The sequence below is a fragment of the Aethalodelphis obliquidens genome, unplaced genomic scaffold, assembly GCF_003676395.1.
Source record: "Aethalodelphis obliquidens isolate GAN/ISIS:26980383/991018 unplaced genomic scaffold, ASM367639v1 scaffold1, whole genome shotgun sequence".
NCBI lineage: Eukaryota > Metazoa > Chordata > Mammalia > Artiodactyla > Delphinidae > Aethalodelphis > Aethalodelphis obliquidens.
In genome coordinates this window covers 8,984,984-9,008,595 of record NW_020837945.1, presented here as the reverse complement: position 1 = coordinate 9,008,595, position 23,612 = coordinate 8,984,984, and the positions used below count along the sequence as shown (strand labels likewise).

At 48.9% G+C, this 23,612-nt stretch overlaps 1 protein-coding gene across 4 annotated transcripts in view; it reads left to right on the top strand.

Annotated features, from left to right (window-relative positions):
• The window catches only part of DOP1B (DOP1 leucine zipper like protein B), a 109,635-nt gene that overhangs the window by 60,741 nt on the left and 25,282 nt on the right, over positions 1–23,612 (top strand). For all 4 annotated transcript variants that reach the window (XR_003431575.1, XM_027100529.1, XM_027100518.1 and 1 more), the window contains 9 exons: positions 3,821–3,973; positions 4,991–5,091; positions 5,791–5,981; positions 8,988–10,587; positions 11,078–11,189; positions 11,802–11,990; positions 14,906–15,028; positions 17,271–17,405; positions 21,572–21,627. Coding sequence is in view for 3 of the 4 variants with exons in the window: in XM_027100529.1 (XP_026956330.1) it covers positions 3,821–3,973; positions 4,991–5,091; positions 5,791–5,981; positions 8,988–10,587; positions 11,078–11,189; positions 11,802–11,990; positions 14,906–15,028; positions 17,271–17,405; positions 21,572–21,627 (2,660 nt within the window). In the remaining variant the exon portion in view is untranslated. The remainder of the gene's footprint in view (positions 1–3,820; positions 3,974–4,990; positions 5,092–5,790; positions 5,982–8,987; positions 10,588–11,077; positions 11,190–11,801; positions 11,991–14,905; positions 15,029–17,270; positions 17,406–21,571; positions 21,628–23,612) is intronic.

The window sequence follows — 23,612 nt, the reverse complement described above, 5'->3', positions numbered from 1 at the left end:
ATTGTTGTAAAGTTGTACTCTGGCACCTCCCTCCCACCCCACCAGTGACTTGTTGTCTCTTTTGTTTGTTGAGTGACTTGACTGTTGTAGTGATGTCTGTTTCCCCTGCAGTGTGAGGCCTTTGGCGCTGCTCCTTGGAGGGTTCAGCCTTAGGAATGTGCAGCCAGTCTGAGATCATAGTGATCTTAGCAAGATCTCCTTGACCATTTGCTTTCTATTCTCATTGACTGTCTGGTCTCTGTTAAGCTCTGTTGGTATCACACCCAGATGTTAAGCTCCACTAATCACTGGCTGATTGCTCTATTGTTTTCAACAATGCCTTGGGGCATAAATCACTCCACAGTCTGATCCAATGAAATTTACACCCCTCTCTCAGGTAGTTTTTTGAGGCCAGTCTTTGAGATTTGTTTTGACACAGGAGGATTTTTCCTAGCTCTCTGTTTCCCTGGTTATTTCTGGTAAATGAGCAGGCCTGTGGTTTAGCTTGTTGCTGTCGTGGAGCTACCAGTCTCCTCTTAATTGCTTACCGCCCAAATCTCTGTTGTTTTTGAAAGCACTCCTAGACTTGAACATATACCTGTGCTCTGTTCCAAATAGACTCATTTCCCTTATAGAGAGCTATGCAACTCTCTGTTTTATGGCTTGCCTCTCCCGCTGGGCAAATTGTCTGAATACTATTGCACAGGAAGAGCCTCTTGTTTGGTGTGAAGTATACTTTTATGAGTTCTTTCCAAAGCCTGGATTTTTATTTTGACTCAGATTTGGTACATACCTGAGTATCTACTACTTGCCAAGCACCGGAACATACGGTTATATATTATCAGGTTGTCAAGAGCTGGGTGTGGCTGGTACCTGCCCACATTGAGATGCTGGAAGTAGAAGTGGTAATGCAACCTGCACAAGTAGCCAGGATGTGCCCCTGGTTCTTGGATTCCAAGTGTTGGGCTGGTTCCACATCCTCTAGCCTTTTTCTCATTCCCGTGGAATGGCTCTGTTGTCTGTTTTTCTTGGTGCGATATCCCTACAGGGTGCTGGGTAAGGGTGCTAGCCTCTGGTCTTCTGAATGTGCCTCTTTTCCTCTCCTAGCTGTAACTTTTCCCTTACAAGCAAACTGAAGCAAGAATGATCTGGACTCCAGTATTCTTAGCCTGCTGTGCCTGGTTAGAGCCTCCATGGCAGAGTTGGGGCAGAGGAGTAAAATGCCGGTGGCCTGTTCCTCCCAGGGAGATGCAGAAGCCTTAGACTGGGAGCTGGAAGGAGGGGGTGCCCATCTTCTTGGCCACACCCTGCCAAGCCGAGCTTGATTGAGAGGTGGATAGGGGTCATGGTTCAAGTGGCATAGACTATTGCTACTTGTACTGGAATTTTCGTAGACTTTCTTGAGTGTTTCTTCATCTCTTGATAATTTCCGTCGGATAATTTCCAGCAGCTCTAAATGGCTGGCTGTTTAATTTTTTTCTTATAATTTTCACTGGTTATGGTTGTAAGGCCAACTGGCCCGAGGCAGGGGAACACAATCAGATTCACAGGTTGCATCAGACCGAAATTCTCCGGACCACCCAGTTCCAGAAACTGCCCTGGAGACATTCCGGACCACCCAGTTCCAGGAACTGACCTGGGGACTTTGAACCCAGCCCAGCCTTCCCGCCTTTCGAGGGGCGGGACTAACGGTCCCCCAGGATACCCGAAAAGACCACCAAATAAGGAATACCCTGCGCCCTCCCAGATTCACCACACCACTTTCCCTTCTTCCCCTATAAAGTCTTGCCCAACCCTCGCCCAGGTGCGACTTCTCTGGCCCCCTTTCTCTCGGACCCGTGAACCTCGCCCGGGAGCGCTCCCTGATAAAGCTCACTTGAAGCTTTCCTCTGTTTCGCGGTGCCGTTTGTTAAGATCCGACCTTACGATGGTGGTTTTGCTGGTAGAGGGTCCGCAGTCTGTGCAGTCGAGCCCCATTTACGATGTTGGGTCCTGGCAGATCCTGGATTTAATTGCTCTTCAGCTTCTGCCCCTCATTCTCCTTGTCTCCTTCTTACCAAACTTGAGTCACAGTAAAGATCTTGAATCTGTAGAACTTGGAACCAGGAACAGTGCCAACTGGAAGCACAGTGACTGGGCAGATCTTCCCTGGTCCCGCGTACAGCACAAAGCTTGACATAATTACCTCTCAGGCACAGAGAAGAAAAGAGAAGAAAGAATTGAGTCCATGACTCCTTGGAAGGCTATTAATAGAGTAAAAATGGTAGCACCCAATACTTTCCTCTTGTTTGGTGTGAAGTATACTTTTATGAGTTCTTTCCAAAGCCTGGATTTTTATTTTGACTCAGATTTGGTACATACCTGAGTATCTACTACTTGCCAAGCACCGGAGCATACGGTTACATATTACCAGGTTGTCAAGAGCTGGGTGTGGCTGGTACCTGCCCACATTGAGATGCTGGAATTAGAAGTGGTAATGCAACCTGCACAAGTAGCCAGGATGTGCCCCTGGTTCTTGGATTCCAGGTGTTGGGCTGGTTCCACATCCTCTAGCCTTTTTCTCATTCCCATGGAATGGCTCACCTGCCAGCTTTCCTTCTGCACACAGTGCAAATGAGGATAAGGTCAGATATCCCAAGAGTACCCTGCCGTTTCTAGGTTGTAAGGCAGATTGCCAGCCACTAATAAAACGTCCAGAACATAGGGATTGAGAAGGCTAAGACAGATGAAGGAGCAGGTGTGTTTTTGTGATCAGTATCAAGTCTCAGAAACCCTCCAAAAAAAACTTTAAACCTTCCAGGTGGAGCATCTTACTCATAAATTTGCCGTAGGAACTGCAAGCAAGGGGACTTTTAGTCAAAAGTTTTGTATCAGAAGTTTACATGTAACTTGTTAATTGGAAATCATGGTCCCTTAGATAAAAAAATAAATAATGGTTAGTGGCTCAAACCAGTCAGTGGTTAATTTGATCTGTGCAGAGAAGACAGTTTTGTTCAAGAGAAATAAATGAGCCAAAAGAAGTTCTCTGATGTAAGATGTACATTATAAAAAGTTATAATCTGTGAGACATCATCTTTTTCCACGACCTGGAAGAATGCCTTCAGAAATTCCGCTCCCGGAAGGGGCCACCAGCCGTCCTTTTGAGTCTCACTGTGGTTGGGTCAGGCACCCGTCGCGCTCCCTGGGGCTTGGGGAGGGGCTGCAGCCGCTTGCAGACCTCATACGTTTAAAGCGCTGAGTTCAGGGCTGGGGAGATGAAGGACTCTATTTGGGATACAATTTGTGCCCTGAAGGTGAGCCAGGGCATCTGCCACAGCGTTGTGCACAGAATTGGGAACAAACAAGTTTGGGGAATGAAAGCTGAACGCCAGTTTGAGCCAACCCTAGGTGGTAAGGTCCTACGGTGTCTATCTCAGGATAGCGACCACCGCAAATCCACCGAACTTCCTAGAGGGTGCGTCTCTGGAACCCCAGTGCTGGCGTGTAGGGAGCCTTGGTGTACGCTTGTTGAAAGGATGCCTCAGCTGATAGGTTCTTGCTTCCAGATGATTCCCCTCTGCAAGTGAAGGTCTGGGCAAGAGCTGCAGTGTTCTGAGCTAGTCTCAGACATCCAAGTTTAACCTATAACGTTGCCCTTGCCCGGATGACTCCTGAGGGGTCTGTAATGTGGTTTGGGTTTGCTTCGCTTTGTTCTGCTTGGTGGTGGTGGTTCTCTGTGTATTGAGGATCCTCCCATAGCAAATGTAGGCAGAAGCCAGTACCTGGGGGCCGGGACTGGGCTGCCACAAGGAGGAAATGGGCGGGAGCCGCCTGTGTTCACACTGTCTCCCCCTCCGTCCAGAGAGTGGCTCATGTGCTTTGGAATCAGCTGAACAAGGAGACCCAGGAGCATCACGTCACGTGTGTAGAGTTGTTCTACCGCCTGCACTGCCTGGCCCCGACAGCCCACATCTGCGAGGACATCATCTGTCGTGCCCTCCTGGACCCTGACAAGGTGAGTCTTTGCAGCCGACAACCTCCCTCTGACATCGGTCCTGACACCGTGAGCCCAGACAGACTTACCTATATCCGGCCGGAGTCTTTCTGGAGCTCAGTGGACATCCTGATGAACGGGCAGGCCTGTGGCACTAGTAACATTTTTTTTTTTTTTTGCCTGTGTTGGGTCTTCACTGCTGCGTGCAGTCTTTCTCTAGTTGCGGCGAGCAGGGGCCACTCCTCGCCCTGGTACATGGGCCTCTCACCGCGGTGGCTTCTCTTGTTGCAGAGCACGGGCTCTAGGCATGCGGGCTCAGTAGTTGTGGCACGTGGGCTCTAGAGCGCAGGCTCAGTAGCTGTGGTGCATGTGCTTAGTTGCTCTGCGGCATGTGGGATCTTCCCAGACCAGGACTCGAACCCCTGTCCCCTGCACTGGCAGGCAGATTCTTAACCACTGCGCCACCAGGGAAGTCCACATTAGTAACATTTTAATACATTAATAATTTCAGGACTGAAAGGCCTCCAGAAGCACGAGCTATCCCCTGTGTCATATTAAGGCTCACCAGGGAAATCTGCCCAGGCTCCCATGATGCCTGCAGGGCTTCTAGAGTTCTCAGTGAAGTAGGCAGTCATAGAGAATGTGTCGCCTTGGAAGCCCTGGCTCTGCTTTGCTGTCGTGTCCTGTTCTCTAAGCCATTCAGCCTGGCACTGCCAAAGGCCATGAGAAGGCTGTGCTCTGTGTTTTCCTTCAGCCACAGGCCTAGGTGTGACCCCAGACTCGGGCTGACGCTGAGTCTGGAATACGCACTCCCCGGAAAGCACACCTGTGTTAGTGGGAGCAAGGAAGGCAAGGACCCGGGTCCTCCCTGCTCCAGGCGCCATCGGACACCAGGCACTGATGCGACTCCAGCATCTCTGCCTGGGTTGCTGCCTTTCTGCTGAGCTCTTGTTTGTTATTTAAATGGGGTTTGCTCCACGGAGAACAGTGTTCTGCTAAGAAATCAGGTTCCTCACTCCCGTTTCTTTGCTATTCAAGGGAACGAGACTGGAAGCTCTGTTTCGATTTTCCGTCATCTGGCACCTGACGAGAGAGATCCAAGGCAGTCGAGTGACATCTCACAATCGCTCCTTTGACAGGTGAGGGGGACTTTTTTATAACTTACCCTTAAAAGCAAGGGGACACTTTGCAGAGGTGCCGGGTCAGTGTGTCGGGCTGGGGAGAGAGAGATGTGTGCAGTGGAAAACCTGACCCCATGTTCTTGATGCAGAGCGAACGATTCCTGTGATCCCCTAAGTGAATTCCGGCCAGACGGGTGTGAATACCTGGGAGGAGTTTGCTTAATTTGGCCTTGGAGGGAGGAGAAAGCCCCACGTGCCTCAGACTCACCTGAGGAGCTGGTAGAACGTGCCCCCCAGGGGCTTGGTAGGGAGACGAAGATGGGCTAGATCTTGACTCAGGTGGCAGCCACGCTGGGCGTGCGCGCCTGCGATGTCCTCAACCACATGCTGAAGACGTGAACTGTATCGTACGCGCATTCTGTTCTGCGTTGGTTTTTGAAAATCCCCCACCTTATTTCCGGAGCTCTAGATGCGGGGGTCAGACACACAGCCTTAGAGAGATGCCAGCTGATTCTGGTACCTCCTCCCCCCTCCATGTGGGGTGAGGCCTGGGCATCGGGATTTTAAAAGCTCCCCACCCCACCCCCGCCACCAGAGACTCTAGCTGAGAGCAGGGTTAACGTCCCTGGTCCTCGTCTGCCTGGGTCGGGAAGCCCAGGCCAGGTGAAGCTCCCCGAGGGCGTCCCAGCCGCCCTGACGGTTCGCATCCCCCCACAGGTCCCTGTTCGTCGTGCTGGACAGCCTGGCCTGCACAGACGGCGCCATTGGGGCCACCGCCCAGGGCTGGCTGGTGCGGGCGCTCTCCCTCGGCGACGTGGCCCGCATCCTGGAGCCCGTGCTGCTACTCCTGCTTGAGCCCAAAACCCAGAGGGCCTCCATTCACTGCCTCAAGCAGCAGAGCTCAACGGGTGAGCACGCCGCACGCCGCGCGCAGGCCAGGCCAGCTCTCTGTCCCTGGGGCAGGGAGGGCTGGACCCCAGCTGCCTGGTGCAGCAGCGAGGCACTTAGACCTCCCTGGTGGTTTTGCCACATTCAGAAGGTATGAAGGTACTTTGTGGGGACTTTTAAGATTTAAGAATCAGATGAACCAGCACTTAGAAATGCTAGGTAGTGGGTTTGTTGTGTTCACTGAAAAACATGATTTTTTTATATTAAACAGGAAAATGTTAGTAACCCATGTTCCAATAAATATAGCTGGTTCTTGGTTCTTTTGCTAGAGAAAGCAATTCAAGTGCATCTAAGGTAGGAGGAGACAAAAACAGACCATCCATCCCAAGGTCTCCAAGGCCAACCCTTCACTTAGGAAAGAAGTCTGAGGTCTGGTGTGAAGTCCAGTTTGGGTTGGCTAGGCTAGCACTTCTGAGACCTGGGACGGGAGAGTTGAGGTTGCCTCCAGGTATGAATGATCAAGAATGTTGAAATTTGCATGTAACCTACTCAGTTGTACTTTATAAAAATTACTTCTGCTCCGGAACTGTCAAGAACAAGGTAAGTGGTTTCTTTTCTGTCTGCTCTCCAAGGCTCTTTCCAGCTGTTAACATATAATCAGAAATGCAGAAAAAATAGACCTTTGGGTTCTGAGAACTTTCAGAGGCATCTTTAACATAAATTTAAAAGAGTATGGGTAAGAAGAAGAAAAGAAAGGCTAAAATAAAACCGATGAGTTCATTAAATTTCAGTGACTAATACCTAGAGCAGTTTATGATCTAACATTGCTTCCCACAATAGGTGTGTTTTATGACTTCCTGCAGTTTTCTAAGTGACGGTTTTACAAGCTTTGATGAGTTTGTTTAGACCACAGGGTTGTAAATATTCAGTGTTTGTCCCAGTCTTATCTTACAGAGAAAAGCAGCCTAACACCTAAATAAGCAAAGATTCCTAAGGTGGTTTCCTTTCCTTACAAGGTTCCTTGCCTAAAACTGTAACTTCTGGTTTTCCTTCAGGTGCCTCCTCAAAGAAGAGGCATTTTATTACTCCACAATTGTAAGAAAGTAAAATGCAAAGAAGTATAAACTAAGCACCTTCTTAAAAGTTTGCTCTTCATTAAGAGAAGCTAGATTTTAAGCATTCCTTTGCTTTAACGAGAAAGTTTTCACTCCGCGGCTCATTGGGTTTTAAAAGTCTCGTGGCACTCCCTGCTGCCCCCTCTAATTGATGTTTAATGCTACCTGCCTAGTAAGAGACAATGCGTTTTCTCTGCCACGTTCTCTCCCTGGAAACAACTAGAAGGGTTCTGCTTACCCTGCATGCTACCTCTGTGAGCCTGTAGAAATCTACTTTTTAAATACTGTTGTGCACACCAGGCAGCTCCTCTATTTCTAAAATCTTATTCCTCCTTCTTTCCTAACCTGGCTTAGTGTTCATGGAATAGATTTGCTGAAAGCTGCCTATTACAAATGTTTGGCAGTACCAAAGACATCTGGCTTTTCACTCCTTTTTTTAAAGAGACCTGAGCACTTTAAAGTGTTGTGTATTTTCTGATCTCAGAGGTACTAGCGTGCTTATTGTAAGAACTGGAATCTTCAGTCGGGAAGTAAAAGCACAAGTGAAAGCCCCTCGCGATGCCGGCTGATAGAGCGCCTCACTGTTAATGGTTCAGTAGCTGTCATTCCAGACTTTTTCATAGCTGCATATTATAGGCACTCTCCCCTAACTGGGCTTATTCTGTACAGCTAGATTCTGCAGCTTAAGTCTTTTTTCTTCAATACTTAATGTACTCTACACATTGCTCCATATCGTACGTGTAGAAGTATCTTTAAAAAACCCAAACAGGGCTTCCCTGGTGGCGCAGTGGTTGAGAGTCCGCCTGCCGATGCAGGGGACGCGGGTTCGTGCCCCGGTCCGGGAAGATCCCACATGCCGCGGAGCGGCTGGACCTCTGAGCCATGGCCGCTGAGCCTGCGCGTCCGGAGCCTGTGCTCCGCAACGGGAGAGGCCACAACAGTGAGAGGCCCGCGTACCGCAAAAAAAAAACCCAAACAGTAGCCCTCTGCATGCCTGTGGCATGAGTGTTTTCAGTCCTCTTACTGTGGATGTCTTGTTTGCTTTCCAGTTTGTTTTTATTCAAGACGTTTCAGTGATACCCTCTTAGCTTTGAAGACCTTCTGCTGACATTTCTGTAGGATACCTTTTTTGAAAGGAAACTCCCGGGAGAAAATGATAGGCATTTTTTTTTTTTTAAATCACCCTTCCCCTAAACTCGGGATATTTATATTTCCTATGACAATGTAACTAAATGATCCAATTTCTTGAACATTATAAAAGGCCTGTTCACTTTGCTTGTCTGCCTTCCATCTGTAGTGTAATCTAGACTCTAGTGTTGTTGTTTCATGGGGGAATTATATTTTATTTTGTGGTTTTACACTTTATGTTTTTGGTTGAGGTATAGCTGATTTACAATATGATGTAAGTTTCATGGGCACAACATAGTGGTTCACAGTTTTTAAAGGTTAGACTCCATTTATAGTTATTATAACATATTGGGTATATGCCCTGTGCTGCACAGTATATCCTGGTAGCTTATTTCTTGTATACACAGGAGTTTACGTACCTCGTAATCCCCTACCCGTGTCTCCCCCTGCCACCCTGCCCCCACTGGTAACCACTAGTTTGTTCTCTGTGACTGTGAGTCTGTTTCTGCTTTGTTACATTCATTCACTTGTTTTAATTTTTAGACTCCACGTATAAGCGGTAACATACAGTATTTGTGATTTTCTGTCCGACATTTCACTAAGCATGATACCCTCCAGGTCCATCCACGTTGTCGCAAAGAATTTATCTTGTCCCTCCTCCCACAGGAGAATTTTACTAATATTGATCTTTCTGCCTGGCTTTAAGACAAAGATCACTCTAGAAGCGACTTGTCATAACTGACCCTCCTGTTCTGAAGTCGTCTGTTGTTCTGTAATTTTCAGAAGACTGGCGTCATTGGTTTAACAGGAAGCGAACCTCATTCAAAGAGGCGTGGGGCGCACCCGAGCTTCAGGAGGGTGGTGGCGAAGAGAGAGCGCCCCTGAGCCAGTTCCCAACCGTGGACCGCGAGGCCATCTGGGCCGAGGTGGAGAAGGAGCCCGAGGTATGCCCGCCAGGCCGCGAGCCCAGCGAGGAAGACCTTGCCTGCTGCACGGACCTGCTGGACGGGGCGGCCTGCGACACCGCGGACGACAGCGAGCGCACCGAGTCCGCGGACACGAGCCCCACGGAGAGCGAGCACACGTCCCCCTTCTCCTCCCCGTCCCACGAGCCCCAGGAGCTGAGCGGCGGCGAGCTCTGCCGCACGCCCCTCCCCGCGGCAGCCCAGGGCTCCCCAGAGCCGGCGGCCAGCCTCAAGTCCACTGTCAAGTGGAGCCTGGCGCGCGTGGACTCGGACAAGACTCAGGCTTCGGAGTCGCTGTCCAGTGACGACGAGGCCGACGCGGAGCTCCAGGCCCTGAGCGTGGCCCGGCAGCTGAAGCAGCAGCGGGAGAGGCAGGAGGCGATCGAGGCCCTGTTTAAGCACATCCTGCTCTACCCGCAGCCCTATGACTCCCGGCGAGTGCTGTACGCCTTCTCCGTGCTAGAAGCCGTGCTCAAAACCAACCCCAAAGAGTTCATCGAGGCCATGTCCCGGACCAGCATGGACACCAGCTCCACCGCGCACCTCAACCTCGTCTCCAACCTCCTGGCTCGCCACCAGGAGGCCCTCGTCGGCCAGAGCTTCTATGGAAAGCTCCAGACCCAGTCTCCCAACGTGTGCCCTCACTCGCTGCTGATCGAGCTCCTCACCTACCTGTGCCTGAGCTTCCTGCGCAGCTACTACCCTTGTTACCTGAAGGTCTCCCACCGAGACGTCCTCGGCAACCGGGACGTGCAGGTCAAGAGCGTCGCAGTTTTGATCAGAATGATGACGCAGCTGGTCTCGGTGGCCAAGTCAGCCGAAGGGAAGAACGTGGAGTTCATCCACAGCCTGCTGCAGAGGTGCAGGGTCCAGGAGTTCGTACTGCTCTCGCTGTCCGCGTCCATGTACACAAGCCACAAGCGCTATGGACTGGCCGTGGCGGAGCGGGGCCACACCCAGCAGGAGGACAGCCTGTTCGAGGAGAATCTCATCAACCTGGGCCAGGACCAGATCTGGAGCGAGCACCCCCTGCAGATTGAGCTGCTGAAGCTGCTGCAGGCACTCATCGTCCTGGAGCACCACCTGGGGCCGGTGCACGAGGAGGCGGAACACCAGGCGGACCTGTCCCGGGAGTGGCGGCAGACCCTGAGCTTCCAGGAGGCCATCAGCTCCCTGCAGTACGTGCAGCCCCACCGGCTCACCTCGCAGGGGCTGCTGGTGTCCGCCGTGGTGAGGGGCCTGCAGCCGGCGTATGGCTATGGCATGCACCCGGCCTGGGTCAGCCTGGTCACGCACTCCTTGCCGTACTTCGGAAGGTCCCTGGGCTGGACGGTGGCCCCCTTCCTCGTCCAGATTTGCAAAAACTTGGACGAGCTGGTCAAGCAGTATGAAAGCGAATCGGTGAAGCTCTCTATCAGGTACGGTGAACCCTTTGATGTGTTAACTGTTTCTTTAATGACAGCTTTAGTCACAGACGGCTGATTTCCCCTAGAAGCCAACTGGAGGGTAATTTCAACCTAATCGAAAGCCTAGTTAGCATTGTCAAAAGGGGTAACCAGGAACTAAATGTTCAGCTCCTTTAGTTTCAATTCCACACGACTCCCCAGGCTAGATGAGTGTTACAGGACAAGTCAGTCTCTCCTCATTAGTGTTGCAAAACAGAAAGAAAAATGAGGATCCTCACAGACATTCTAAAACACCTGGAAACATTTTTCCAAAACGACTGTATCAATGTAAAAACAGCACAAATGATGCCTGTCCTTTTTGTAACAGTATTTCATTATGAGAGCCCCAGTTTTTTAAGATCGTGATATCTCTGTGGTTTCCGTGTTTATATGTACGATTAAAAACCTTTATGGCCTCATTCTTAAAGATTCTCAAAACCAGTTTCTCGTTTCTTCACCAAAGCATGACCTCCAAGAGGGAAAACATTTCTCCGGATTATCCACTCACTCTTTTGGAAGGTCTAACAACCATTAGTCATTTTTGTCTTTTGGAACAACCCAACCAAAACAAAAAGGTAAATCATTTCTTTCCTGAGTTCGAGACAGTTTTCATATATTGTTTTGTTTTCATTGGGGTTACGTCTGTTTCAGAGAAGAAATGTATGTATGTCATACAAACCTATACGCAAACGTTAATGCAAATGAACACACATGCAAATAATGAAGTGTATGCACATATACGTGCAAATGTATGTATGTAAGTAATGCAAACGTGGTTTTGTTCTTGCTGGCGCTCTCTGTGGGCGACTTCAGCCCTCCACCAGTATGGGATAGAGTGTCATCTTTTTTCCGGGTACTTGTTACTTGGCCTTATGGAGTTTGAAGACGTTTTAGCTGTTGGTTGCTCTACCCTATCTGGGAGCAGATTGTAGAAGGCAGCTAGTGCTTCGGTTGAGTGGTTGGAAGAGTTTGTAATGAGGAGCCTCAGATGCACAGGTCTCCCTCTTTGAAAGAAAATCATGGGTTTAAATGCTCAGGGAGGCGTTTTACTTCCAGACCACACGTGGGACTTGCTCTGGAGGGTGCTACAGCCCAGACTTTATCCCACCAGCACCCTGTCCTCGTGGAAAGGGAGACGGTGCCACCGCAGACGCAGCGAGTCTCACGTGTTCGTTTTCGTTTTTTAGACTGCTGCTGTGAGTGACTCTACCAATTTGAAAAATGCCAAGAATGCTATTCTGGAAGAGCTTCCTCGAATTGTTAATACCATGGCCCTTCTCTGGAATGTTCTCAGAAAGGAGGAGACTCAGAAGAGACCCATAGATCTCCTTGGAGCCACGAAGGGATCTTCTTCCGTTTACTTTAAAACCACCAAAGTGAGAGAGCTTCCTTTGTGTGTTTATGACTTCCTCTTCTTGTATTGTCCCACCAAAAAACAAAAATGTACAGGGTTATATACATAAATAATCAAACGTAATGTGCTCAGAGAAACCCACATTAGAAGTAAGTTGGAAGTAGAAATCTCCAGTTTGTTTATTAGAATAAGTTTCCTATTCATGGAAAGAAAAGCTTTGTGAGTAGTTTTCAGTTTATTTTTTCCCCTTGGCCCTTTTTTTTTTTTTTTTAAGCCAAACATAAAGTCTCTGAGGGTTCCAGGTAGGGTACCTAAAGTCCTCAACCTGTTTCTGTTAAGCATCTCTACTAAGACAGCTTAGCTCTTGCGTTCTGCTTTCAGGGATGCCTTGAACAAGTGTTGAGGTGTCTTTGAGTTTTTCATTAAACCAGAAGCTCACAACCCAGAGCATTTCTAGTTCTGTTACCGAACCAAACTTGGGTCCACTCGCCTGCACGCAGTAAAGGCAATCTACTGACACCAGGTCGTGTTAAAGGAAAGTAGGGGGTTTATTTTAAGGCACCAGACAAGAAGTGTGGGAGCTGATGCTCAAAAAAACCTGAACTCCCCCGATGGGTTTCAGGGAAGAGTTTTTAAGGGTAAGGTGAGGGAGGGGAGTTGCAGGGTGGGTGAACAGCTCATGTACAGTTCTCTGATTGGTTGATGAGGAGATAACAGGGCCGTGTCACAGGAGTTAACATCATTAATCCTCAGGCTCCAGCGGGTCTGGGGGCTACCTGTTTATGGTCATCATGCAGTTAGCTTCTTCCATTTGGTGGGGGTTTTAGTATCTGTAAAACAACTCAGGAATATGCCTCAGACACTTATCTATGTACTTCAGGGAGGAACTAAAGATTCTGTGACTGCCATATGGCCGATTTACCATTTAAATTGTTATCGCTTCTCCTCACCCCACTGCTACGTTTGTCATCATGTGTTCACATCCTTGCAATCATTAATTCCTGAGCCAGGCTTTTGTGACTCAGGGGAGGCCTGGGAGACTAAAGCTTTTCTACAAACAAGAGGCAGGCAGAGGACATGGTGGGGAGGGTTCTGTCCCAGGAAGGCCCCCATAGGATCCCGCTCGGTTACAGTTCACTCTCTCTTGGTAGCGTCCCAGCTCAGTCTCTGATTGCTGTGTCTGGTGGCTCAGAATTATCTGGCTGTGTCTCATTTAGCTGAGCACCCCTGGTGCCAGGTGCGGCCTCGGAGCTTACGCTGGCATCTGGTGGCCCGGGCTGAGCAGAACAGATCAGGACACGGGGAGCCAGATCACCTGGACTCAGCTCCCTGCTCAGGTGCTTCGTGGGACCCTGGGCAAGTTCATTAACCTGTCTGTGCCGTAGTTTCCTCAGTTGGAAACACGAAGCCAGGCATCCTCCAAGCACTCTTCGTTTATTGGCCCATTTAGTCCTCACCTGCAAGGTGGGTGCTATTATTATTCCCAGATTACAGATGAGGACATTGGGGTGTAGAGAGAGTGAGTGCCTTGCCCTCAATCGTGCATCTGATAAGCAGTGATGCCGGGATGAGGGTGAGTAGGGAATGGAGCCCGCCTCTGACTTCTGTTTTCTGATCTTTCTATGGTGAGTCAGGCAGTTGCACAGGTGGCCTCCAAAATGTTCTGGCAGTTCCAGAGATACCCTCCAAGGGAAATCTGCTGTATTTCAAGCTGCCACAGGAAACTGCTTAATTTAAGCCTAAAAATTAAGCTCTAGAAAGGTTCAGAAAATCCTCAGGCACGCAGCCTGAGCCTCGGTTTCCTCCTCTGTGAAATGAGTCTGTTATTAGTAGCCTACCTCCTGGGCTGATGGAAGGATTCATTTTGGCGATGGCTAACATTTATTGAGCACTTAACTTAAGCCCTCCCTGAAGGACCCAAGGCCTTGAGCTGGGGCCCCTGGGGTTTCTCTGGAGCAGAAACCGCAGCGGGAGGGAGAGGACGTCTCCATCCCATGGCCAGTTGTATCTAAGGAGATGCTAAACTAAGGCAGTGGGGACAGAGGAAGCCCAAGGTAAATTCATTCATTCCACAAACATTTGCATGTCTGCTGCTGTGTACCAGGTCCTGCTTATCCAATAGTGGATAAGATAGAGCAATTAAGTCCTTGTCTGCCTGGCGGATACAGACGTTAACCATCAATTTAAAAATAATGATGAGAAGTGCTACAAAGAATGCGGGGCACTCTTACAGGCTGTGACCCCTGGTCAGGGGGTCGAGGAGGCCTTCCTGAGGCAGAGGGGCTGAGCTGAGACCCAGAAAGAGAGGATTTGCCTGGGTAGGGAGGTGTTAGCGGCTGTGAGACCCACAGGATTTATAGAGGAAGGAACATGGAGGTTTCAGGAATGGAGAAAAATCCAGGCGCAGCCGGAGGGAGGGTGATGAGTGACGTCCGGGGCCGTGCTGTGAGTTTATTTTTAGTTGGTTACATAACAAAGTTAGTTAAATGGTACATATTTCTGGAAATTGAAAAACATCCTTCCTGATGCATATTAGCCCTTCCAGGGCTGGTTGAGACAAGTGAGGCTAGGGGCTTTCCGGATGGGAACAGTGCCGACTCCACTGCTGGGTCCCCCCCCCCCCGCCCCCTTCCTCACTGTATCTGCAAAGCCTTGGGTGGCTGCCTTCGAGCCCTGCCCTGCTCACAGCTGCTTGGAGGTGGTATTCATCACCTCCCAAGGGTCTCTTCCTGCTCGGCTCCGCTAGCCATCTGTCCGTCCGCCTGGGCTGCCCGCCGTGCCTCTCGTCCAGTTCCTCCTCCCGCGGCCTGGTGCCCGGGATGCTGAGACAAAGACCCGCCCTGGCTCCCAGGGTTTACAGGTGCTGGTGGTGAAGTGCACAGTCCACCGTAGCCCTGATTCTACTCTGCTCTAACTCTTCGTTTTTCTATTTTTTAGATCATACGACAAAAAATTTTAGACTTCTTAAACCCCTTGACAGCCCATCTTGGAGTTCAGCTGACAGCAGCTGTTGCAGCGGTGTGGGGCAGGAAGAAAGTGAAACGCCACAGTAAGACAAAGGTAAAGCCAGAAATGAAAGCAGGAACTAACTTACTCTGACAAAATACCAGAGGGTCATGTGTGATCAAAAGTGACGCCAGAGCTTCCCTGGTGGCGCAATGGTTGAGGGTCCGCCTGCCGATGCAGGGAACACGGGTTCGTGTCCTGGTCCGGGAAGATCCCACATGCCGCGGAGCGGCTGGGCCCGTCAGCCATGGCCGCTGAGCCTGCGCGTCTGGAGCCTGTGCTCCGCAACAGGAGAGGCCACAACAGTGAGAGGCCCGCGTATAACAAAAAAAAAAAAAAAGTGACGCCAGAGGCCAACACGGGAGACTGGGGCAGTGGTTCCACTGTTTTATTTATTTTTTATTCTTTTATTTTTTATAATCTTTTCTTTCTTTATTTTTGGCTGCTTTGGGTCTTCGTTGCTGCACGCGGGCTTTCTCTAGTTGCGGTGAGCAGGGGCTACTCTTTGTTGCCCTGCGTGGGCTTCTCATTGCTGTGGCTTCTCATGTTGCAGAGCACAGGCTCTAGGCATGCGGGCTTCAGTAGTTGTGGCACGTGGGCTCAGTAGTTGTGGTTCACGGGCTCTAGAGCTCAGACTCAGTAGTTGTGGCACATGGGCTCAGTTGCTCCGCGGCATGTGGGATCTTCCCAGACCAGGGCTCGAACCCGTGTCCCCCTCATTGGCAGGCAGATTCTTAACCACTGTGCCACCAGGGAAGCCCAGTTCCACCGTTTTAAATGCATCATGTACTCTAGCTGTGCCAGTTACAACTAGCCGGGGTGTCGGGTGGGTAGGGAGTGGAGGCCACCCCCAACCTCTCTTTTCACATCTTTCTGTAATGAGTAGATTGTACTTCTATTTAACCTTTTTAATCTACTGTCTAATAGTGTGCTTACAAGAATGTACGTTTTAAAGAAGAACACCGCCATGAACCTGCCACCCAGCTTAAGAAACAGTTCACCATCCTACCTATGAGGACCCCTGTGGGCCCTTCCCTGGTTGTAACACCACCTGATAGCTTTTTTTTTTTTTTTTTTCTTTTGCGATACGCGGGCCTCTCACTGTTGTGGCCTCTCCCTTTGCGGCCATGGCTCACGGGCCCAGCCGCTCCGCGGCATGTGGGATCTTCCCGGACCGGGGCACGAACCCAGGTCCCCTGCATTGGCAGGCGGACTCTCAACCACTGTGCCACCAGGGAAGCCCGTGATAGCTTTTTTTTTTTTTTTTTAACTAATCTTTTTAAAGACTTTCTCTTTTTAAGGCAGTTTTAGGTTCACAACAAAATGAGAGGAAGGTACAGGGAGTTCCCATATTCCCCTGTCCCTGCACGTGCATGCCCTGCTTCCCCCAGCAGCCCCCATCAGGAGGTTACACTTGTCACAGTTGCTGAACCTACACTGACACGTCCATAATTTACACTCGGCTTTTTTAATTTATTAAAGTAATGCTTGTTCATGATGGTCAAGAAAATTTAAATCATCGCATTCCTGCGCCCAGACTTCAGTGTGCATTTTGTCCATTCCTTCTCCACTGACTGGTCCATCACGAGGTCCTCCAGGAGCTTGGTTCACGTGCTTCTGCAATACCCGCACGTACTTCTTCCTTGGTCCCCTCTGTCGACCATGCAGGTTCCTACCTGGTACCTCCCTCAGAGGGTCTGCCCCACCCCCTGGACACTATCTCAGGGCCCAGCGTAGGCCCCTGTTCCCTGAGGAGGTGTGAGAGGCTGGTGGCCCAGGCCACCCACCTTAGCACTTGCTGGGGCTTCCGGGCGAGAAACCTGATACTTGCAAGTGCATGTCACCACCCTACACAGACTTCTGTCATCACAACATGCCTCCCTCACCGGGACTTGCCTGCCACAGGCAGCTCGCGTGAACCTGATTTACCTGTTTTTCTTGCTGTCCTCATACTTTGGGGGCTGTCTCAATATCAGCCTGTTTCCTCCCAATTAAACATATCTGTTTCTACAATGCTTTCTCAGCTTGAACATACCAGAGAGACTGCCCATCATCAGCTACACGTTTTATTCCTTATATGTATCAGATACTGATTAGGTTACTGTGATTAAATGCTAACCTCACTCTTCGTTCCCACCACTAGAGTCCATTACCCAGTTTTCATTTAAGTATTTCTTTAGAAGATTAAAACAAACCTCTTTTTCCAGGAGCAAGTATTATAGAGTACTTTCCGTGCCTCATTCTTATTCTTGTTTTCTCTCTGTGAGCCTTAAAGGAATGATTTTTTCTTCGGCAGATCGTCCCGGCGGCCAGCGCGTCCCAGCTGACCCTTGTGGACCTGATCTGTGCGCTGAGCACCCTGCAGACTGACACGGTGCTGCACCTGGTGAAGGAAGTGGTGAAGAGGCCGCCGCAGGTCCTAGGGGACGAGGTCAGGAGCCTGGGGACCCTCAGAGGAACGCAGCACTCTCTCTAACTCCACGTCTTATAAACTGTGTTTGGGAGGGAAACAGAGGTTACGGCAGCAACTCGGAATTCGGGGGCTGCAAAACGAAGGTGTTCTTACCGGACTCTGCGGAGCTCCATGAAATGTGCTTCATGGGCTCCTGTTTTGGGGTGCAAGCCACTTGAGGTGAAGGACGGACTTCCATCCTTACATCCCACTGCAGGGTGCTCTGCCCGGTAGTGGTTCAAATCGAATAACTCTGTTAGAAAGAAGAAATGTCACTTGCCTCAAGGAACTTGCAGCTGAAAAGGCGTCAGAGTTAAACAAAGCCAGACACTAGTTAAAGGTGGAAAAGACTGATTTTATTTAGTAACTACTGCAGCAGGGGAAGGAGTTGTGCTCTGTTCCAGTTTGTGCAGAGGTGAGTGGGTAGTTTAAGCAGAGAATGAAGAGCAGGGAGGGTGAACAAGCAGGGGCTTCAGCAAAGTCAGGGGAGTGGAAAGTTACAAACAAGCAAGAAGGGGGTTGGTGGATGTAATTAGGCCATCGGGGTTTGCTGACTGTAAAGTGCAAGGTAGGTTCCTGTGCTCCCCTGGAGACTGGGAAACAGGGGCCCTATCTTTCTTGATGATGGTATTTCAGAGGGGTGGCTGCCAGGTCCTTGAGAAAGACATCCCTGGGTTGTAGGAGACACACATACATCTCACAAGGGACAGAGCAAGGATGTATAACTGTAAGCTTGTCTTAATAAATGCTCAAAGAAAGGGAGGTCAGGAACCTATCAGGAGTTGGCTAAACACACAGCAGATTCCTTCAGAAGCCTTGAGCTTTCTTTCTTAGGCAGGCATTTTAAGGGGGTTGAGGTCATCCCCGTAGGAACGTGGCCTTGAGCTGCTGGGAACCCATTGGGACATCCCTGTTGGCACAGTGGTTAAGAATCCGCCTGCCAATGCAGGGGACACGGGTTCGAGCCCTGGTCCGGGAAGAGCTCACATGCTGTGGAGCAACTAAGCCCGTGCGCCACAACTACTGAGCCTACGTGCCACAACTACTGAAGCCCGCGTGCCTGGAGCCTGTGCTCTGCAACATGAGAAGCCACAGCAATGAGAAGCCCACGCAGGGCAACAAAGAGTAGCCCCTGCTCGCTGCAACTAGAGAGAGCCTGCATGCAATGAAGACCCCATGCAGCCAAAATTAATAATAAATAAATTAATTTAAAAAAAAAAAGGCTAGGAAATTGTAAACACAGACCCTACAGTCTGACATAAGCATCTCAGGATTCGGGCTCTCCTCAGAAACATAATTCTCAGTTTTTTCTTGCATTTTCAGTAAAATGTTTTCAGGAGGGCAGGAGAGAGCGGGGAGAGGGAGGGAGAGAAAGAGAAAGGGACTGTTGAGTAATGGGAGATATTTTAGAAGCTCTGGAATCTGATGATTAACCCTGTCATTGATTACCTCATTCATTGATTGTTAAAAAAATTGGAGTGAGAATATTGAGGAATTCCCCAAAATGGCTTGTGACCAAGGGCCAGATTCTTGTACCATTTCTTTTACTGTTGGAAAGCAAAAATATTATAGGAGGAAGAAACACTATATGATTTAAAATTCAAAAAAAAGGAGAAGAAAAAGAAGAGGGTTCAGAGGAGCCTGACTAGGTCAAGGAGAGCATCTTTGTCAACGGGCGAGTTAAAAGTCTGCATAATTTTTACAAAGGTACAAAATACACGTCAGAGGACTTGACTCATCCTGGACGTGCTGAGAAAGAAGAGATTTCATCTGGCTGCAGGGAAGGCAGTGGCCTTTGAAGGGTGACGTGATTGAACCACAAAGCTCTTACAGTTTTTCTGCCCAGTTTCGAGGGGGGGCACCTTTTCATTTATGCACAGTGACTTTGCAACAGAACAGACCGTGTGGTTTAACAGTTTCCTGCCTGAGAGATTTTTGGTTTTACCAAAGCAGACCTCTTCGTTGAAAGTGTTGGAGCTGTTTTGTTCTTAATTAATTTGATAGAAAGCAGGGATTTGTTCCAACTTTGAAATAATTGCCTTCTCTTAGGTAATTTAAAATTATACAGTTAGGAACAATTTAAGAATAATTCCCTAAGTGAAAATTAAGGGAGTGGACCAAGTGATTTTGCTAAAAAATAGTTGTAATCCAGCAGATATTTGTACGCCAGGGTTCATAACAGCATGAATCGCAATAGCCAAAAGGTAGAAACAGCCCAAGTGTCCATAGATGAATGGATAAACAAAATGAGGTCTGTACCTGCAATGGACTGTCTATCATTCAGCCTTAAAAAGGAATGGAATTCTGACACATGCTGTACCGTGGATGAACCTTGACAGCATTATGCTAAGGGGAATAATAGACGGTATTATTGTATACTGTCTATACTGGACAGTATACTGTCCAAAAGGACAGTATTATATGATTCCACTTATCTGGGGGAACCAGAGTAGTCAACTCCATAGAGACAGAAAGAAGAATGATGGTCACTAGGGACTGTGGGGGAGGAGGGAATGGGAGTTAATGGGGACAGAGTTTCAGTTTGGGAAGATGGAAAAGTTCTGCACATGAATGGTGGTCATAGTTGCCCAACAATGTGAATATACTGGATACCCTGTACACTTAAAAATGTTTAAAATGGTAGATTTTGTCAAGTATATTCTACCCAAATAAAAAAATTTTACAGCAGATAAAAGAAATCTTCTTTTTAGATATTAAGGTCATAACACTAAGGGTGGTGAACAAAAGCTAAACCTTGGAAGCAGAGATGTGTTCAGCCATTCTCACCCCGGAGTGGAGAAGCTGACCAAGGATACCTTCAGCAGTTTTGGCTCTGCCTGCCTTGGAGGAGAACTCCCCACTTGAAGCTCTTCCTCTGAAAGGCACGTGGCACAGGGGCACCCTCTGCAGAAATGTCCACACTGGGAAGGCCGCTCGGGGCTTCTAACCAGTCAGTTACACTCGGGGCTCTGGTCCTCTTCCTTCATTCCACGTGTTTATTGAAATCAAGTTTGCATCGTAGTGGGGAGTCCTAAATAGTTGACACTGTTCCTGCCTACGGTCAGCCTGTATTCTCGTTGGGGAAAGAAGATAAGGCAGCCTACAGATTTACACTGTGAGGCCAGATTATGGAACTGGCCAAGCGCTTAAACAGTCAGATGTAAAATGGACACGGGCAACTTCACGGCATCTGTCGGACGTCTGCCCCCAGTCTCCCAAATGCCTGGTAGCCTTGTTGCCTTTTACTCTTGAACGTAAATGTTAAAGTAATGGACCCTGAAGAGAGGGAGCAGGGTGGTGGAGGCGGGCAGCGGCAGCATCAGGTCCTGGGTGGATTGGCATTTATATCTCTGAGCAAGTCTAGCTGGCGGGAGATTGCTCTTCCGCGCTGCGGGTCGGTCCCCACGGATGGGGTCACAGCTGCAGCCACGGGGGAGCTGGCCCTGCAGCAGCTTTACACACAGAGCAGGCGCTTTCAGGTTTTGTTCCTTCATGTTACTGGAGTTTCTGCAGACACCTGCAACTCCTGGGCTTAAAAAATAAAAAAACCTAGATGTCGTCTGGCTGAGTGGTTTTTGGCGTTTTGAATAACAAAATTACATTTTGTGGTTAGTTTAGTTAATTGGCTCGACTTCTGTAACTTCGACAAATAGCCTTTTACAAGCAAGAAGGGAAAAAATGTGTGTCTTGAAACCTATTTCTAAGTAGTTCCAGCCATTTGGGATTTAGGGAAGTTGTCTGGGCTGTTTGAGGGAATTCCTGGAGCTAAGAATTCAAATTTGGCGTTGTCTCTCAACTGTAGCTCCCGAGGGCCAACTTTGGCCACCAACTTTGTGTTTGGGGGGAGGTTCAGTTATAATGCCAAATCTTCCCTAAATGCTTGTTAAAAGCCTGGAATGGGAAGTAGGTAAACATAAAGGGAATGACTCTGGGAGTCTGATGAGAGGGGCACTAATGATTTGGGGCCTCATAGGATACATTTGTTTTTGTTTCACTTGGGGGATACTTTCTATTATATTTGAAAGACTCTAGCTGCAAACATTTGCTTTGTTAGGATATAGAATCTGTTTCATTTCTGTATTTGAATTCTTTTTTAGCCTTATTTCCTACCAACTTGGAGTAATTAGCTTTGCTTTAATTTTCAGAAATCGCCCCTCGTGGATGTCCCTGTGTTGCAGTTTTGCTATGCTTTCATCCAAAGGTAATGCAGCCCCTCAAAGACGTTTCTCAATTATAGATGCTATTGCAATGATTATAAATAATTCCTCTGATTGTATTTCCATTTTTTCTTTTAACTGAAGTATCATTGATTTACAATGTTGTTAGTTTCAGGTGTACAGCAAAATGATTCCTATATATATAGGAATATATATATATATATATATATATTCTTTTTCAGATACTTTTCCACTATAGGAAATAACTATAGGTTATTATAAAATATTGAATATAGTTCCCAGTGCTATTGTTTATTTTTTTAAGGTTTATTTATTTTTAAATTAATTAATTAATTTTGGCTGCGTTGGGTCTTCGTTGCTGCACGCAGGCTTTCTCTAGTTGCAGCGAGCGGGTGCTACTCTTAATTGCGGCGCGTGGGCTTCAGTAGTTGTGGCTCGAGGGCTCAGTAGTTGTGGCTCGCAGGCTCTAGAGCACAGGCTCAGTAGTTGTGGCACACGGGCTTAGTTGCTCCGCGGCATGTGGGATCTTCCCAGACCAGGGCTCGAACCCGTGTCCTGTGCATTGGCAGGAGGATTCTTAACCATTGTGCCACCAGGGAAGTCCCTTATTATTTATTTATTTATTTAATTTATTTTTGGCTGTGTCGGGTCTTAGTTGCGGCACATGGCATCTTTCGTTGGGGCGTGCAGGCTTTCTCTCTCTAGTTGTGGTACGCAGGCTCCAGGGCACGTGGGCTCTGTAGTTGTGGTGCGAGGGTTCCAGAGCGCATGGGCTCTGTAGTTTGCGGCACACAGGCTCTCTAGTTGAGACGTGCAAGCTCAGTAGTTGCAGCGCTCGGGCTTAGTTGCCCTGCGGCATGTGCGATCTTAGTTCCCTAACCAGGGATCGAACCCACGTTCCCTGCATTGTAAGGCGGATTCTTTACCACTGGACCACCAGGGAAGTCCCTGTTTATCTATTTAATATATAATAGTGTGTACATTTTGATCCCAAACTCCTCGTTTATCCCTCCCTGCCACCCCCCGCATTGTGTTTCTTGATTACTGGAGGCTGAGTTCAGAAAGTATCTGAATGGTGCCCTTATTTCCTCTCGAGGCATGGGAATACCCTGATGCTTTTACTTTTTCTTTCTGCAGGGATCAAATCTGACATTTTAAAGTCTGGGTGCTGTAGCTTAAATACTTACGTCAGCAAAGCTTTATGTGAGGCCTGGTAAACTTTAGAAGAACCAGTTTGCGTTAAACTGATACCAAAAAAGGAGGGGGGATTTTAAGGACCTTTTTTAGAAAAAGGAGAAGGGGTTATTTTTGGTGCTGTCCTCAATGCTTTGCCATGTTTTCTGCTGGATGGCTTCTGCGTGGGTTTACTGTGCTGAATGTCCGCATGCAGTGGTCTAAGCTATAGGAGTCCCCCAGGTGTTTCTCCACGGGTAGAAAGGACGCTGTGCTGGGCCTCGTGCATATCTTATGGCAGGTCCCGGGTGCGGCTCCCGGACCCCTCCATCGTGTGGGGTGTTCTCGGCTGCAGTAAGGAGGGTGAAGGGAGTGTAGCGCCGTCTCAAGGAAGCCTCAGTATTCTCATGTATCTCAGGGGGTTCACATCTGACCACCAGCTGCAAGCTCCCCGGTTAACAGGTTCATGTTCCATGGTTATTCCGGCTCACTGTACCCTGAGGTGGCAAGAAGGGTCATGGTCCCAGGAGTCCCTGGGTCTAGGGTTGAGCTCAGACCAGCTGTTCATCCTGCACCACAAGCATCCCTGTACTTCTTTCCTGCAGGAGGTAAAGATGAGCTGGTCCCTTCTCGTGGTAACTAATGTGAATTATATCACTAGCAAGCGCCTGTTGCAGGGGCCTAAGTGATATCTGAGCCTTCCCAGCAGCTGCAGGAGCTGCGGCCTCCTTTTACGGAGGAGGCCCTGCCCAGGTCAGTCAGGAGGCAGTAAGTCAGGGACGAGGACTTGAACCTGGGGCCCTCTGGCTGCGGCCGAGCTCTGCCTTTTGTGCTG